The sequence below is a fragment of the Nerophis lumbriciformis genome, linkage group LG14, assembly GCF_033978685.3.
Source record: "Nerophis lumbriciformis linkage group LG14, RoL_Nlum_v2.1, whole genome shotgun sequence".
NCBI lineage: Eukaryota > Metazoa > Chordata > Actinopteri > Syngnathiformes > Syngnathidae > Nerophis > Nerophis lumbriciformis.
In genome coordinates this window covers 18,464,805-18,483,443 of record NC_084561.2, presented here as the reverse complement: position 1 = coordinate 18,483,443, position 18,639 = coordinate 18,464,805, and the positions used below count along the sequence as shown (strand labels likewise).

The following is an 18,639-nucleotide window of genomic DNA, read 5'->3' as shown; positions in this document are numbered from 1 at the left end:
TTAGAAAGTGTCTAGTAATAAACGTGTCTGCATCAGTCCGCTTAATGCATCATGAGCTTGACCTAATGAAGCAAACAGCCATGACCACTCCACTTCAACTTAAAGACAGCTTGACGGTTAATAATAGTATTCTACATACCTACCATTGTTCTCTGTTTGATTCATTTCACTCGATTAAGCCTTTTCTAACATTCTAGAATACAAAATAATACAAGTACGGTATTTTTCGGAGTATAAGTCGCACCGGCCGAAAATGCATAATAAAGAAGGAAAAAAACATATATAAGTCGCATTTTTTTGGGAAATGTATTTGATAAAACCCAACATCAAGAATAGACATTTGAAAGGCAATTTAAAATAAATAAATAATAGTGAACAACAGGCTGAATAAGTGTACGTTATATGACGCATAAATAACCAACTGAGAACGTGCCTTGTGAGTGTGAGTTACGTTAACATATTATGGTAAGAGTCATTCAAATAACTATAACATATAGAACATGCTATACGTTTACCAAACAATCTGTCTCTCCTAATCGCTAAATCCCATAAAATCTTATACGTCTAGTCTCTTACGTGAATGAGCTAAATAATATTATTTGATATTTTACGGTAATGTGTTAATAATTTCACACATAAGTCGCTCCTGAGTATAAGTCGCACACACGGCCAAACTATGAAAAAAACTGCGACTTATAGTCCGAAAAATACGGTATGTATGATTGGTGCGGATACCGTACCAATACTCAAGTGTCCAAAATCAGTATTGTATCAGATGTGGGAAAAGTTGTATTGAAACACCCCTAATAATGTTGCCATGCAAACAACAGAATACGTCAAGATTTTTTCTAATGTGAAATATGTGCCTTGGCTCAAAAAAAGATTGGGAAAAAATTTTCTAGAATACACAAGCAAAAACATCCAATTGTGCTCTTTTGTTAACTTAACCCATAACAAACCTCATACTCCTCCCACTCATGGCCACTTCCCTCCTTGTGCAACGTGCTTGTGAAACATGCTGGACCTCAAAACAGATGCTGGGGTGGACGCTGGCCGAGAATGAGGTGTTTGTGAGGCCACGGTGTAACTGAATCCACCCGCCAACTGGCTTCTGCAGCCCAGCTGGCCACTGGCTCCTATGACAACATGAACTTTGCTAATGAGAATAAGCTGTGACGGCGGAGTATGGTTTATGTGTGAGCGCACGTTTTGGGGAGAGAGAACGTGTACGGCGATTGACGGATTTTATTTTGTATTGACGAAATAACAATAATGGAAAAGTGAAATTAAGTGTAAAACATCCATCCATCCATCCATTTCCTACCGCTTATTCCCTTTGGGGTCGCGGGGGGCGCTGGAGCCTATCTCAGCTACAATCGGGCGGAAGGCGGGGTACACCCTGGACAAGTCGCCACCTCATCGCAGGGCCAACACAGATAGACAGACAACATTCACAGTCTTTGTTTAATTAATATCATTACATTTTAGTAGAGCGTAGACTTATAGACAAGAAAAATTCAGGTTGATGCATTTGCTAGCAAATTTAACTAATATAGTCTAATGGCAAATTGTTTATAGAACAACATGAATATGTTGCACATGTTTTACTCTGTCTCGTAAGTATGTTGTATTAGTGATTGGCAATATGGCCTAAAATTGATATCTCGATATACAGTACAGGCCAAAAGTTTGGACACACCTTCTCATTTCAATGCATTGTCTTTATTTCTATGACTATTTACATTGTAGATTGTCACTGAAGGCATCAAAACTATGACACCTGTGAAGTGAAAACCACTTCAGGTGACTACCTCTTGAAGCTCATCGAGAGAATGCCAAGAGTGTGCAAAGCAGTAATCAGAGCACAGGGTGGCTATTTTTAAGATACTAGAATATTAAACATGTTTTCAGTTATTTCACCTTTTTTTGTTAAGTACGTAACTCCACATGTGTTCGTTCATAGTTTTGATGCCTTCAATGACAGTCTACAATGTGATTAGTCATGAAAATAAAGAAAACGCATTGAATGAGAAGGTGTGTCCAAACTTTTGGCCTGTACTGTATATTGCAGCCTCCTGCGATAACAATATATATCATGATATATATATACAGGTATATTATTTGGCATATAACTGATATTAGAACCATTTCAAAACAGGTAACAAAGGTTCTTAATTTAGCTGCTGATATATAGTGAGTGCATCTGCCTCACAATACGAAGGTCCTGAGTAGTCTTGGGTTCAATCCCGGGCTCGGGATCTTCCTGTGTGGAGTTTGCATGTTCTCCCCGTGACTGCGTGGGTTCCCTCCGGGTACTCCGGCTTCCTCCCACCTCCAAAGACATGCACCTGGGGATAAGTTGATTGGCAACACTAAATTGGCCCTAGTGTGTGAATGTGAGTGTGAATGTTGTCTGTCTATCTGTGTTGGCCCTGCGATGAGGTGGCGACTTGTCCAGGGTGGACCCCGCCTTCCGCCCGATTGTAGCTAAGATAGGCTCCAGCGCCCCCCCGCGACCCAGAAGGGAATAAGCAGTAGAAAATGGATGGATGGATATATAGTGATTTAACATTTTGCGTCATTTGCGATTCATTTTTGTTAATATTTTTATTATTTATTTTAATAATTTTTTTGAAACTATTATTCTACTTGCTAATTTATTGTTAATAGCTGGTTACTTTCCATTGTAGAATAATTGAATTATTAAATGTACAATCAGACAAAAACACACGATGGCGGTGTAAGAAAAACAATTAAATATTTCCTTTTATTACATACAATATTTTGGGCAAAATAAAGTCAATAGTGCAAAATAACTAAACATAAGCAAAAACTACTATTGGCTCTGATTTAAATCATTTTTAAAGTCCTACTGTGTCTAAGTACTTATTTCATAAGTTTGTAAACAATAACAAAAACAAAATCAAGAAAAAACCTTTGTGATATCATAATAATAACGATCTAATCACTGCAGCTTCGACCATATACTGATACTATAATTTGTATAGTTACTGTCAATATTTGCATCAATTCCCTCACCACTGTTTACATTGAAGAGCTCGAGCTTAGCGGTTAGCATGGCTTCTTGTATCCTCCTACAGTGTGTAGTATAGCATGTTTAGCAATTCATTGTCCTCCAGATACTCCCTTTATTTACTGCCATATGAGGCAAGAATTAGTTCGCTTTTAGCCGTCTAGCAAGGACGATTGAAAAAAAGTTGCGGGACACATCCAGAATGTGTCATCATCATGCATTATCATGATATGACAGTAGTACACTTAAAAATGATCGTTGGCCAAATTTGTATTACTTATGTCGTCTATATTGTGCAACCCTAATTTGTATGTTTTTGGAGGGCTTTTACCTAATATAGTGTGTTTCCATGATAAATCATATCCTGCCATTTAAGGTCCAATACATAACCTTCTGATCTGTTGGGATAATAGTCAAATCAAAGTAGTTTGCAACTTTACAAATGTTAATATACTAAGCAGCAGTTACATTTTTTTTAAAGTATTTTTTTCATATTTTTATGATATATGTGAGCATGTTGTTGTTGTAGTTTTTTTTTCCCAAATATACCTGTTTGCTCAATAACAGCCATACATCTTCATGTTGTTTGTTTTTATAATAAATATTTTGTGCCACCTGGTGGAGAAACTGAGCTATGACACATGGCCTAAACTCGTCCGTCCATGGATTACTTTTCGAGAACATTTGTCCCCATTAGGGTCACAGGTGAGCAGGAGCCTATCCCAACTGGCTTTGGGCAAGATACACCTTAGATTGCTTGACAGTCTGTAGTTACTTAAAGACACAGGTTTTGGGGGTGATAGCACACAAAGAATGTGCAGAGATGTTGCAACAGAGATTCGAACACAGATCTCCTGGTCGTGGGACGTGATAACCCTCTTCTCCACTGTGCAGCCAGTGACACAAACATTCATATTAAAATCCCAATAAAGTGTTACAAACATACAAAATGTGCAATAATACTGTTGTTATGCAAAGAAAACATTACAGAGGACGTGGTTATTACTTAAAGGGGAACTGCACTTTTTTTTAGAATTTAGCCTATAATTCACAATCTTTATGAGAGACAAGAACGCATATGTTTTTTAATGCATTCTAACTCATTAATAAATGTAAATAAAAGTCTGCTTATAATGAAGTAAATGGAAGGTACTCTATTCCGCCCATAAAGCCCTGGTATATGGTATATTATTTATTTGTTCAGTGTTATGTTACAGAGAACAAGGAAATAGGATAAAATTGCTATGGTATGCAAAGGAGTAGGATTAAATAAGCTCAGTTTCTTCCTACTCCTTTTCGGGCGTGCTGTAATGAAACAACTGGAAATATGTGATGAATTACATTGTATTGTATGCATGTTCGAAAAACTGAAACTGAACTGAACTGAACTAAACTGAAACCTTCGTTTACATTTTGTGACCTGAATATCAACCAAGTATTAGTGATATTGTTATAAGCGCTAACGATAAAGACCTATTTTTAATGGCACTTTGTCACTGAAAGTTAACTTCCTTATGCTGCTGTAGTGACGTCATCAACAGGTGAGCTGCTTTCTCGCCTCGGAGATCATGAAAGTTTATACTAAATTATAAATCAGACCTCTCACCCTAATAGTAGAAGAATGAGGAGAGACACGTTGGTCAACTTTGGCATATGTATTGTTGCATTTGAACAACTGTATTGTTGATAATAAAGGTAAAATATTGGTATTGTTGAAAAAAAAGATGCTTTTTCTTCGCGAGGATTGAGTCATTCTTTATCGAAACGGGAATATTCATACATCCTAACATTCGGCATCCCAGTGAGAGCAGACGTTGTACAGTAAGTGCTGTTTTATTGTGTTTGTTGGGTCTCATGAAGTCTGGAGTAAGTAGTACTCAGTGGTTTTGTTGGAATGAAAAAGCGAACGTTGTGATGGGTTGTTGAAATAAATGCGCTGCTGTATGCTTAAAATGAGCAAAACATGCAAATATTACATGTTATTAAGAATGTGTCTGTTACTACATTACATATATACTTACAGCATGTGTATAAAACCCTGATTGGATGTTTTTTAAGCACTTTACAGGCAGAAAAGTGCGACTCTTAAAGGCTCCATTGTAAGATTACATTTGCTCGCATTTATTTACAAGTTGGAATGCATAAAAAACACAGAAAGACATGTGTTCTTGTCTTGCATAAGCATTGTGAATGATAGCAAAAAAAATTGCAGTCATACTCAAGTATCCATTCCATTCCTTTCCAATAATCACTCTGAGTCAATATTAACCTTCAGTGATGGAGCAACAATCTTTATGTGTCAGAAAATGTGTGGTTTTCATAGCCAATTACACAGCTGACACTTTGTTTTAATTATTTCCTCAACAAAGACTGAGGGGAGATGATCAAATGCAGCCATGTCATCAGTCAGTGATGTTGTGTTTTTTTAACGTTAGCACAAAAAAAGTGAGCAGACTATATAAGAGGATGAACTGACTTACCAGCAGATGTCGCTCTATGCCAAGGAAAGGAAAGTGAGCCATGCACACATGCAACCAGATGACAAGGATGCCAACTTTATGCAATCTCAGAATTCACCTCAACATTAAAGAGCCAAAGGAGGCCCAGATTACGCAACCTCATTAAACCCAAACGTTTTTTGGCAAGGAGACCACATCTGCAACAATTAATATGGGTTTGGGGAATGCTGACTGAGACAGGGTGTGCCGCTCAAGTGCGTGTGTACATGAGAAACAAGAAACACATGTCGCATTCACGTGTAATGAGCAGCCGGGCTGGCGGGGCCCAGGAACTATTCCAGGCATGAAGGGTTTATTTTGGGGGTCTGCTTTATTATTGTTTCCCCCTTTTATCACTCTTGCAATGGGTTGTACTGGCGAGGACTGCTGGGAGTGCAGTGGACAATATGGCACAGATGCACACGAAAATTACTATGTGAAACACTGCACAAAACAGTGGATGTTCCACAAACAATATGTGTTGACTTATTGGCCCTAGTGTGTGAATGTGAGTGTGAATCCATCCATCCATCCATTTTCGACCGCTTAATCCCTTCGGGGTGGCGGGGGGCGCTGGAGCCTATCTCAGCTACAATCAGGCGGAAGGCGGGGTACACCCTGGACAAGTCGCCACCTCATCACAGGGCCAACACAGATAGACAAGACAACATTCCCACTCATAATCACACACTAGGGCCAATTTAGTGTTGCCAATCAACCTATCCCCAGGTGCATGTTTTTGGAGGTGGGAGGAAGCCGAGTGTGAATGTTTTCTGTCTATCTGTGTTGGCCCTGCGATGAGGTGGCGACTTGTCCAGGGTGTACACCACCTTCTGCCCGAGTGCAGCTGGAATAGGCTCCAGCACCCCCCCTTGCGACCGCGAGAAGGACAAGCGGTGGGAAATGGATGGATGGATGTATTGCTTTATTTATAGTGAGTGCTATTGACAATTTAACAATATCAACACAATTTTCATACTAACTACTTATTCTCTTTAGTTACATACATTAGTTAAATCAAAACAAAGTCACTAGTACACAATAACTAAACAAAAGCAAAAACTACTCTATACTACTCATTTAAATCCTATAATATACGGCGTGGCGCAGTGGGAGAGTGGCCGTGCGCAACTCAAGGGTCCCTGGTTCAATCCCCACCTAGTACCAACCTCGTCATGTCCGTTGTGTCCTGAGCAAGACACTTCACCCTTGCTCCTGATGGGTGCTGGTTAGCGCCTTGCATGGCAGCTCCCTCCATCAGTGTGTGAATGTGTGTGTGAATGGGTAAATGTGGAAGTAGTGTCAAAGCGCTTTGAGTACCTTGAAGGTAGAAAAGCGCTATACAAGTACAACCCATTTATCATTTATTATATACATGTATATATATATATATATATATATATATATATATATATATATATATACATGTATATACATATATATACATATATATATATATTAGGGCTGAAACGACGAGTCGACGTCATCGGTTACGTAAATACCTCGACGCCGTTTTTGTGCGTCGACGCGTCGCATATTTACGTCACACTACCGTCATGGCGGAGCGCAAAGCAGACGATGCGAGCGAGGGGAAAAAAGCACGCCAAAAGTCGTCAAAAGTGTGGGAGTATTTCAATAAACGGCCTAATAATGTTGTTGTATGCACACTGTGTCGAGCGGAAATGGCCTATCATAGCAGCACAACGGCTATGAACGAACATTTGAAAAGAAAACACCCGACAGCGTTCTTGTCATCACCATCAACTAGTCAATCGTCCGCGTGAGTATACCTTGTCATCATTACACAAAACATGAATGTGTCATTTGTATCTGCGTTGTAAATTCATAAACTAAAGCACCGTTTTGCTCTGAGAGGCGCGTTTGGCGTGCCTGTTCAGTGTTTACAAAGACGCGCTCCTCTTTAACGCTAACGTTAATTAGTTGTGCAAATATCTTTTACAACATTAACAGTTACATATACTATGTACAAACGAACAATTAACTTTCACTTTAATCATACTATCATTGTTGTGTTATTAAGCAAAATAAGCAATACTTTTACTTTTGTTGAAATGTATACACTGTTGCTACAGAATATTTCGTTTTGCACTTTTTTGTATTGGATGTTTATCTTTATTTTTGCACATTTTAGCAAATAAGCAATACTTTTACTTTTGTTGAAATGTTTACACTGTTGTTACAGAATATTTCCGTTTTGCACTTTTTTGTATTGGATGTTTATCTTTATTTTTGCACATTTTAAAGCAAAATAAGCAATACTTTTACTTCTGAAATGCTTATACTATTGCAGAATATTAAGATTTGCACTGGATGTTTACTTTTATATTTGCACATTAAAAAGCAAATAAGCTACTTTTAATTTTGTTAAATGTTAAAAGTTTTAAATGTTTACATTGTTACAGAATATTTTGTCATGTTGTTGTCAATGTTGACTGAGTGGCCATACTTTTTTTTTTGTAAATAAAAGCCATGCCTTTTGAAAAACCTGGCCTACATTTATTTTTTCATCTTCATTTTGAATAAAAAAAAAAAATCGGTAAAAGGAAAAATAATCTATAGATTAATCGAAAAAATAATCTATAGATTAACCGATTAATCGAAAAAAATAATCTATAGATTAATCGATAGAAAAATAATCGTTAGCTGCAGCCTTAATATATATATATATATATATATATATATATATATATATATATATATATATATATATATATATATATATATATATATATATATATATATATTTGGGTTGTACAATATACTGGTACTAGTAAAGTACTGCGGTACTAATGAATCAAAAACAGTACTATACTTCCTTTGAAAAATACAGTTTTTTTGGGGGTTTTTTTTACAAACGGAATGACAGCGCGCATACGTCACGTCGTGGCATTGCTGAGCTGTGGAGCACACGCACAGAGTACTTACAATGAGACACCGTGAGAGAATGGACGCATTTTGGCTTAGAAACTAACGATAAAGGTGAAGTTATAACACTGAAACGCTGCTCTACAAGAGGTGCTTTAAGACATGGCTAGCTCGCTAGCGGCTAACGTCCATCCACAGTCAGCAGTGTTTTAGCTTCTTCTAAATCACTAATCCTGGTCTCCATGGTGACAAACAAATTATGTTTTTTACAAGTATCATCCCTGCAGGACGAGGAATAGCTAAACATGCTTCACTGCACACCGTAGGAGGACACAATAGCTCACCGGCGTCACCGCTAACAAAATCTACCGCTCCTCAATGTAAACAAAGGCCATCCACACCTGACATCCACTGTAATGATACCAAGTACAAGAGGGTATCTTTTATCGTCACAAAATCATTTTTCCTTTTTAAATGTATATTATTTTTACAAACTCAGGAAATATGTCCCTGGACACATGAGGACTTTGAATATGACTAATGTATGATCCTGTAACTAATTGGTATCGGATCAATACCCAAATTTATGGTATCATCCAAAACTAATGTAAAGTATCCAAACAACAGAAAAATAAGTGTTTATTATATTTTAACAGAAGTAGCGTTCTTTATCATTTTTTACAAAATAATAGGATGGGGAATAAGATGATATGTTACAGCATACGTCAGCAGCCAAATTAGGAGCTAAGTTGTCTAGTATGTTCACTATTTTATTTAAGGCCAAAAAATTTTTCTTTGATTGCAATAAAAAACATATGTTTAATGTACCGTAAGATGTTTTGTTAAAATAAAGCCAATAATGCCAATTTTTGTGGTCCCCTTTTTATTTAGAAAAGTATCATAATACCTTTTGGCACCAGTACCGGTACCAAAATATTGGTATTTGGACAACCCTAATATATATATGTATATATTTTAGTTGTTTTATCGGGCAGCACGTTGAAACAGGGGTTAGTGTGTGTGTCTCACAATAAGAAGGTCCTGGGTTTGTTCCCCGGGCTCTTTCTGTGTGGAGTTTTCATGTATCCCCCGTAACTGCCTGGGTTCCCTCCGAGCACTGCGTGGCTTCCTCCACCTTCCAAAGACATGCACCTGAGGATAGGTTGATTTACAACACTAAATTTGCCCTGATGAGTTAATGTTGTCTGTCTATCTGTGTTGGCCCTGCGATGAGGTGGCGACTTGTCCAGAGTGTATCCTGCCTTCCGCCCAAGTGAAACTCATATAGGCTCCATCACCCGCCCGCAACGCCGAAAGGGACAAGCGGAATAAAATGGATGGATGGTTGTTTTGTCCCCCCTTTTTGTCCACAATTTCCCCCTCTGTCATTTTTTTTTTCTATCCTCTCCTGTCTGTGCCAAGCACTAAATATATCCAAACATTTAATAAAGTCAAATACAAATAAGTCAACAAGAGAAGTATGCCAAACTTATTTTTTTGTTAAATAAATTTGGACAGGAGATATGGCCATCTACATTAACGATATGATTTGCCGAAGTGGTTGGACAGGACAGAGTAAAAAAAAATATTTTTTTAGTATTTTTATTTATTCATTTTCTTTCATTAGGGACGTCCTGCGGGTCAGATTGTGGACGCTGGCGGGCCGGATTCCTAGTTTGGGGACCCCCTATAGTAGACTTTGTATGCAGTTGCAATTCCAAGACATCAGACGTCAGTAGTGTATGTCTATAACTATGGTGAGTTGCATAGTCAGGAAGTGCTTGTTTCCCCGCCGAGTGTTTGAGCAGGTGTTGTAACTGGGCGTGGCGTCACATGCAAGAGAGGTATCGAAAGGACACATCCTTACCCCTATCTTAGTGTGTGACAACCATCCCCTGTGTCTCAGATATCAGATGATAGTTTATTACCTCTTGGTTACGATATGTTAAAAAATGAAAAGGGATATACACTTCAAGCTTCAATTTAAAATGGTCATATTAAGATTTTTTTCTACATTTAAAACACTTCCTTGTTGTCTACATAACATGTAATGGTGGTTCTTTAGTCAAAATGTTGCATGGATTAAGTTTTACAGACCATCTTCAAGCCGCTTTCTGACAATCTCTTCAGGAGGCGACGTTTTCTGAGCCCTCCTCCAGGCCAACCCCACATCGTCAGCCATGTTGTAGTTTTTAGCGCCTCCATATGTAGTCTACTGACATATATGTTAGAACTTTACGCTATTTTGTATTAGAAATGGCAACAGCGAGAAAATCAGAGAAAATCAAGGAACTTATCGACTACAAATTTGGACTAACCCCTTTGCGCGAACCTCTTCGGGTAAACCTCTACCATAAATGGAGATATCCGCTGATTTAACTAAAGTGTAATACGTCACTTAAGTCTCAAATTCCAAACGATTCGTTTGGAGCAAGTTTATAAGAAGGTAAGATTGTTTTATAAATACTGTATCTCCGCCACGCCTCTATGGTTTGATTTCACATTTTCGGGACAGAATCCCAAATACACATTAATAGGTACCAACTAGAGATGTCCGATAATATCGGACTGCCGATATTATCGGCCGATAAATGCTTTAAAATGTAATATCGGAAATTATCGGTATCGGTTTCAAAAAGTAAAATTTATGACTTTTAAAAACGCCGCTGTACGGAGTGGTGCACGGAGAAGTACAGAGCGCCAATAAACCTTAAAGGCACTGCCTTTGCGTGCCGGCCCAATCACATAATATCTATGGCTTTTCACACACACAAGTGAATGCAAGTCATACTTGGTCAACAGCCATACAGGTCACACTGAGGGTGGCCGTATAAACAACTTTAACACTGTGAACCCACACCAAACAAGAATGACAAACACATTTCGGGAGAACATCCGCACCGTAACACAACATAAACACAACAGAACAAATACCCAGAACCCCCCCGCAGCATTAACTCTTCTGGGACGCTACAATATACACCCCCCGCTATCCCCGACCCCGAAAACCCCCACCCCCCTCAACCTCCTCATGCTCTCTCAGGGAGAGCATGTCCCAAATTCCAAGCTGCTGTTTTGAGGCATGTTAAAAAAAATAATGCACTTTGTGACTTCAATAATAAATATGGCAGTGGCATGTTGGCATTTTTTTCCATAACTTGAGTTGATTTATTTTGGAAAACCTTGTTACATTGTTTAATGCATCCAGCAAAATTAGGCATAATAATGTGTTAATTCCACGACTGTATATATCGGTATCGGTTGGTATTGGAATCGGTAATTAAGAGTTGGACAATATCGGAATATCGGATATCGGCAAAAAAGCCATTAATCGGGCATCTCTAGTACCAACAGGTAAGAAGAATTCATATTGTATAATTGGACCCATTTAAGTAAGAAAAACTGCTATCCTTTGACATGAATTGACAATTACAATAAGTTATGAATATAACTGTCACGATTAAGTGGTCTCTAATGGAAGCAGTGAATGCATGGAGCGCGGCATGTGTTTGTGGTCATGGTGGGATGTGCAGTGTGAAGCTGAGTCAACACAGCAGTAGAGTAGAGTAGAAAGCCAAATAATCCCAGCCCAGCATGACTGGGACTGGGAATAGAAACAACACATATCATTTCAAACACATCGAAACAGGCAGGCAATGGAAACGTTGCGTGCACTTAGAAGTCAGGACAGGGTCTAATAAAATGTACCCGGCCGACTGACTGGCAACATTGTTACAATCTGACACATTCTTACAGGGACATACTTTGCTGCCAAATCGAAGCACTCCTTGGAATGTAAACTGCACTTTGTAATCACAGGTGTTTAAAACGCAAACATCCACATACTTTAACCGCCTTTGTTACAGTAACAACTTTCGGTGAAACCATTTTTGTTCGCGGTCATTCCTAACAGAAAGTATCGTAAATAAAACACAGGCAGCATATCCTATTATGTTTCAGAAACAACCCTAAAGTCATAAAGTGAACTACTAATTATGCAGATTATTTTCAACCCTTAAATAACATCGCATATAAACTGTGTACATTATATAAGTTTCCGTGTTGGACATTTGCACGTCACACCCTGCAATTAAAATACTTTCGATTGACGACACACTTCCTCAAGCTTCCAGCTTTAGGAATGTGAAGTCGGTTCATGGCAACCCCAAAGCAAACTTTCGACAAATAAAAAAAATACATTGTAAAATCAAATGTAATCCGCTTTACTACGAGTTGTTTGTATAAATATTATGGTGACTTGAAGTAAGTCCCCAAAAACACATACTCTCACTGGAATGCACTTGTATGGTGTTTCTAGGAATCAATATCGTTATCTGATCAGAGCCCTACTTAAACAAAGGTTCAATAAACGAGGGGCACTCTACCCTCTTGTCGTCAGCTGTGAGTGTAGTGTAGAGTGTAGTCATGTAATAGTCCACAATATTGTGGAAAAAAGGATTCCACGTGTCGGTGTTTTACGATAACAACACGCGTACGAGTGCTCATTAAAAGTGTGTACTTAGTCTAGTAATACAATTCAAAGTAGTGACAAAAGAATGGCATCCTAGTTTTTTCATGTCAATCACTGACCTGTGAGAGACTTTTAGTACCCCCTCGTAATAATACCAAAAGGTTAACAACCTACCCCAAGCACGAGTGTCTCCGGCCATGTGCGAAACCGGCTGCCTTGGCAATCCTAGGCAATCTAGAGTCTCTGTTCATCGTCCGTATAAACTCTCGAGTCACACTGCCGGCTGCAATGACAGTAGACTGTACATCTGAACCAAGCCTCCTATGGAAATTCTTGAACTACTCTTCTTATTTTTATTAATGAACCAGCGGATGGGTGTGGACTGACTTCATTTTTTTTCTTTCACCAACCCAAGCAGGTGAGAGAGAACAACAAAAGTGATACAGGCAGATGCAGGAAGGATCTGATTAATCCTCAGTGCCTCAGGACGCAGGAGGAGGGGATAAAAAAAAAAAAAAAAAAAGGAGAGGAATGTTGAACAGATGATCCAGTAAGGTCCCAGACGAGTCTTGACAAGACGGGCCAATGTATCTCTCTGAAAGGAAGTAAGAGAAGGACTTTTCCCAGCTTCACTTCAAGATAGCGAGTTCATAGTTGACAGCCATGGCTGCTGAAAGTCAACTAAGGTTAAAAGCATGCTTCGTCATGCAATTTCTCTGGTTAAAAAAAAGACCAAGAGTTGTTGCTCTTGCAGGGGCCAGTGTCCACAAAGGTTAACCTCTTCGTCCAGCAATGCCAGCACTTGGACTGTCCCTAAATGTTGCAGCGGAGGACAGCCCACTGAGTCCTCAGGAGCAGTCAATGGGTCCGCATATTTACAGGCTAGCCAAAGCCGGGGCTCACACACTTAAGAGTTGGCATCGGGTTACAGAGGATGATCTTTTACGATGTGCTTTGTTTGCCATGACTAAAAGACTGTTGACCTGGAGAGGATGAGAAAGTTAGGCAACTACTCGACAGTTGGCCAGCACTGCAACATTCGGGCTGTTCCAACTTGGAATAAGGGAGACCTGACTCTACTGCATGTCTGGAGGGTGTTTTTGTTGTCTGGTAAAGCTGGCTTAGCCCAGTCTTTGTTGAGACATGCAATCAAAAGGCAAGCTAGACTGAACGGGATGCCTTTCAGCGACCCAAATGCTGATTAATATTGTTGATGAAGCACATACTGTAAAGGGCCTGATCTACTAACACACAAATAACACCTGCTAAATAGCATAACATTTTGTGTACTATTAGTGGGTGTGGTGCGGTTGATCTACTAAGACTGTGGGTATGTTTGACAACAAGTGCAAAAGTGACACATACTGCCTTATTTAAATGAGGGTTCTGAGTGTACCGGCTGTCATCATGGAAACACTCATTTCCATACTTGCCAACCTTGAGACCTCCGATTTCGGGAGGTGGGGCGGGGGGCGTGGTTGGGGGGGTGGTTAAGATATATATATATATATATATATATATAAGAAATACTTGACTTTCAGTGAATTCTAGCTATATATATATATATATATATATAAATAAAATAAATACTTGAATTTCAGTGTTCATTTACAAACTACAACTCACAAACACTTTCGAGTTAGGCTCCACCATCAGAATGTGTACTTAAACTTATAAAGATCACATGGATATTATTCAGTGAGTTGATTCACCAAAACTAACCAGTTATACAGGAGGAAAAAGCACACAGGACGTTTCAATTGTTCACAGACTGGTCGCGCTCATCAGAATGACAAGACACTTCCGGTCTGCAGGTGATAGCATTCAATTGGGAAGAAACGCCCTACTGCCCCCTACTGACCAATGTGAATACTGATAAATGTGTAATGACAGCTCCAAAAACGAATTCAAACCACAAAGTAAAATAAATAAATCAACACAAAAATGTGACACATTATGGGTGGGTCACATATGCGTGTACAGTAGATGGCAGTATTGTCCTGTTTAAAAGTGTCACAACATTGCTGTTTACGGCAGACGTACTGCTTTACGGTAGACACTGTTGTTGTGTGTTGTCAACACGTCACTCAGGTCCGCCTGAATTTCTGGAGTTTTTCGGGAGAAAATTTGTCCCGGGAGGTTTTCGGGAGAGGCGCTGAATTTCGTGAGTCTCCCGGAAAATCCGGGAGGGTTGGCAAGTATGCTCATTTCCCTCCACATTTATGGTATCATATGGTCCAACCTGTGGTGTTTTGGTATGTTGTTGACATACAGCACACATAAGATATATGAACCACCTTTTCAGGGCTAGATTGAAGCGCTATATAGACAACAGAACCAGAACTGCATTTTTGCAGAATATAAGCCGCTACTTTTTTACTATGCTTTGAACCCTGTGGCTAATAAAACGGTGCGGCTAATTTATGAATTTTAATTCGCGAACGGCCATAATTGTATAAATTGTATTCAACATATAGTTTTCGAAGAACTCAGACAGGGAAACTGAAAAGGTGTGTGTTTGTGTTATGGCGCCAATTTTTGGACAAGTTTGCTCACTGCAGGGGCTGCTAGTTAAAAATGTACTTCCTGTTTCGTTTCTTCAACCGTACGTTTCTGCACAAAAGGATTCTTCGTTCATCACTCCAAGCAATGATTGTAAGTTTTACAATATAACTAAAACAATTCATACTTACTAAACCGTCAAACTATAGGAGTGTTTTCATGCATGTGCATGATACCGTAATGTAATCAAGCTAGCGTCGTTACCATTAGCGAATATGCTAACACCTTTACAAGTGTCTGTTGTAGTATTATCAACTTACAAGGTATTATTTTTTATTGTTTCAGTTTCAAAAATTCACCAAAACGTCCCCGTGGAGTGATTGAGTCTGTTTAGCTGATTGGAGAGCTAGCTTCCGCAACTAGTGAGTACATGACGATGACTTCTGTTTTGTTTGATCAGCCGTTTTACTGGCATGGTACAGGCACCGTTTGGAAAAAATTCAGTTATGTAAACAAACATTTACAAAATCTTTCGTACCGGTATTAATCTGTGGCTTATAGTCCGGTGCGGCTAAACATATTTATTTATTCTAAAAATTGGTGAATATGTGTGCTCTATAGCCCAGAAAATACGGAACTTTTAGCATGCTGAAGGTGTGCTCTGGGGTGTTGTGATGGTGCATCTGGAATTATCCAGAAGCAAGAAAGTGCACATTTCCAGAGTTTTTTTCATATTGAAAATATATATTATAATAATATATTTCCTACGGGGAAAAAACCCAAACACCATTAAAAAAAAAAACAGCAGACACCAAAACGATTACATTTAATTTGTTTTAATCAGCCCCTTTAGTCATCCAGCAGATTAAAAAAAAGAAAAACATAAAATATCACTGCTGAATAGACAAATATGTTGACACGCACACAGATGGAATATTCGCAACCGCCTCCTTTCTCACAGCCATTTGCGTGCAACTGTGCCAGTTTGTGTGAACATTACAGACGGGGGCTTAAATGGCAGGTTCGAAGATGCACAGCAAAAGCAGTTAATTAACAAATTATTTATACAAAAAATCTTCTGTGTAATAATAAAACTAATCATAAAAAAATATTTAACAAAAAAACTTTATTTTGGCTGACAACATTTTTGTGCTGTAAGCAATTTTTTGAAAAGCAGGATGTGGGCATGCAAACTAGGTCATATTCATTCGTATTCATATTGCCTTTATTCCAATTCCTGACGCATATAAACGCTTAGTGAAATATCAAAAATATGCTTTGGGATAAAAGTAAAAAGCAGTTGGTGTACACGAGCATGCTATGCAAATTACAATGTCTTCAGACGGCTTTGCGGCCGTGAGAAGTGTAATGGTCATAAAAACGTTTCAAGGACACAAATAAACAAAAACAGGTGTTAGTCTAAAAATAGCAAATACTACAAATGACCCTCACAATACTACAATTTTTTTGTTCGTTAAACACACCAAAAAGTAAGCTCCAATGGAAGGGCCGGGTTGACATAATTACTTTGCTATGATTTCTTTTTTTAATTCAACAGTGTTTTGTACCTTGTACCTTTCTTGGGCCTCATAGTGGCTTAAACAGTCCAGTCCAGTTCAGAGGTTTTCTACAGGAAGTCAGCAAACATTGTTGGTTGATCAGACTTTATTTTTATATTTTTTTTATATATTTGTGTAATATATTTGTATGTATTTATATAATATGTTTTATACATGTTTGTATATAATATTTGTAATAATGTTTTTGATATACAATAAACTTTATTGTATATATTTAGTGGCTTAAATGTAAATGTCTTTAAAGTCATTAACAAAAATGGAAACATGAATAAATATTTATATTACTATATTCATGTTAGCATTTAGGATAGCTAGCGATTAGCACTCTCTCTAGTTTCCAGCTAACAATTAGTGGTGAAAGCTGGCAACGAGTGAATACTGTAGTGCGCCAGTTGCCAGTTCGCTATTATCAATCAATCAATGTTTACTTATATAGCCCTAAATCACAAGTGTCTCAAAGGGCTGCACAAGCCACAACGACATCCTCGGTTCAGATCCCACATCAGGGCAAGGAAAAACTTAACCCAGTGGGATGACAATGGGAAACCTTGGAGAGGACCGCAGATGTGGGTGACCTCCCCCCCCCCCCCCCCTCTAGGGCGACCGGTGCAATGGACGTCGAGTGGATCTAGTATAATATTGTGAAAGTCCAGTCCATAGTGGATCTAACATAATAGTGAGAGTCTAGTCCATTAGCGGAGTTATACTGTATTATTTCAATATATTAGTATTGCACAATAACAAGGTACCTTTAGAACTGGTTTAATTTAAAACCCAATCACAATTTTGTACAGGACATATAAGTAGGGGTTCCTTGCTCTATTTCTTCCTTAGGTTAAGGGTCCTTGTCTTGGAAAACTTTAAAGACCCCTGCTCTATTTTGTAACGCACAATGTTAGGCCGTACCAATACCATGAATTGATTAACGTGGACCCCGACTTAAACAAGTTGAGTTTGGGTGTTACCATTTAGTGGTCAATTGTACAGAATATGTACGGTACTGTGCAATCTACTAATAAAAGTTTCAATCAATCAATCAATCAATCCAAAAACCAGGAACAAATTTTGGCACACAATTCTTTTGAAAACTAAATATTACGAAAAGTGGGGAATGCGAAAATTGGGTTACCACTGTACCTATTGAAAACTAAATAAACAAATGTACATGTCACTCAAACTAAACATTTACCGATGAATACCACTTACATGCATTTAGTATGTGTATTGATCTATTGTAGTCAAAAATGAATATCTTCATGAAAAACAGAAAGATCTGGTGTAGATCAAATCTGCTCAACACTCATTACTTTCACAGATTGGATAGTAATCAGGCAAGCGAGCACAGTAAGTTAACACATGGTAGGGCCAAACGCCTGCTGACTCCGGTGTGAGGTAACACCCCAGCATATGCACATAAGCATCTTAAATTCAATTTGACAACACATTCACAGCTTGGATTCGAACCAGAAAACTCACACCCATGACAGTTGAGAAGCTAAAAACAGCAAGGGTTCTGGCTTTACAATAGCTTATTGACAAAACTTTGAATAACTTTTTGCGCAGCTTGGATTTAAATCAGAAAACTCACAACCATGACAGTTGAGAAGCTAAAAACAGCAAGGGTTCTGGCTTTACAATAGCTTATTGCCAAAACTTTGAATAACTTTT

The 18,639-nt window shown here is 38.5% G+C and overlaps 1 protein-coding gene across 4 annotated transcripts in view; it reads right to left on the bottom strand.

Annotated features, from left to right (window-relative positions):
- LOC133616537 (3',5'-cyclic-AMP phosphodiesterase 4C-like) overlaps positions 1 to 18,639 on the bottom strand; it is a 220,554-nt gene that overhangs the window by 75,533 nt on the left and 126,382 nt on the right. The window contains exon 1 of one of the 4 annotated variants that reach the window (XM_072914640.1): positions 13,064 to 13,195. The exons of the other annotated variants lie outside the window; for them this stretch is intronic. Within the exon in view, the coding sequence (XP_072770741.1) occupies positions 13,064 to 13,140 (77 nt within the window). The 5' untranslated portion in view covers positions 13,141 to 13,195. Of the gene's footprint in view, positions 1 to 13,063; positions 13,196 to 18,639 lie in introns of those variants that run through there. 4 annotated transcript variants of the gene reach the window in all.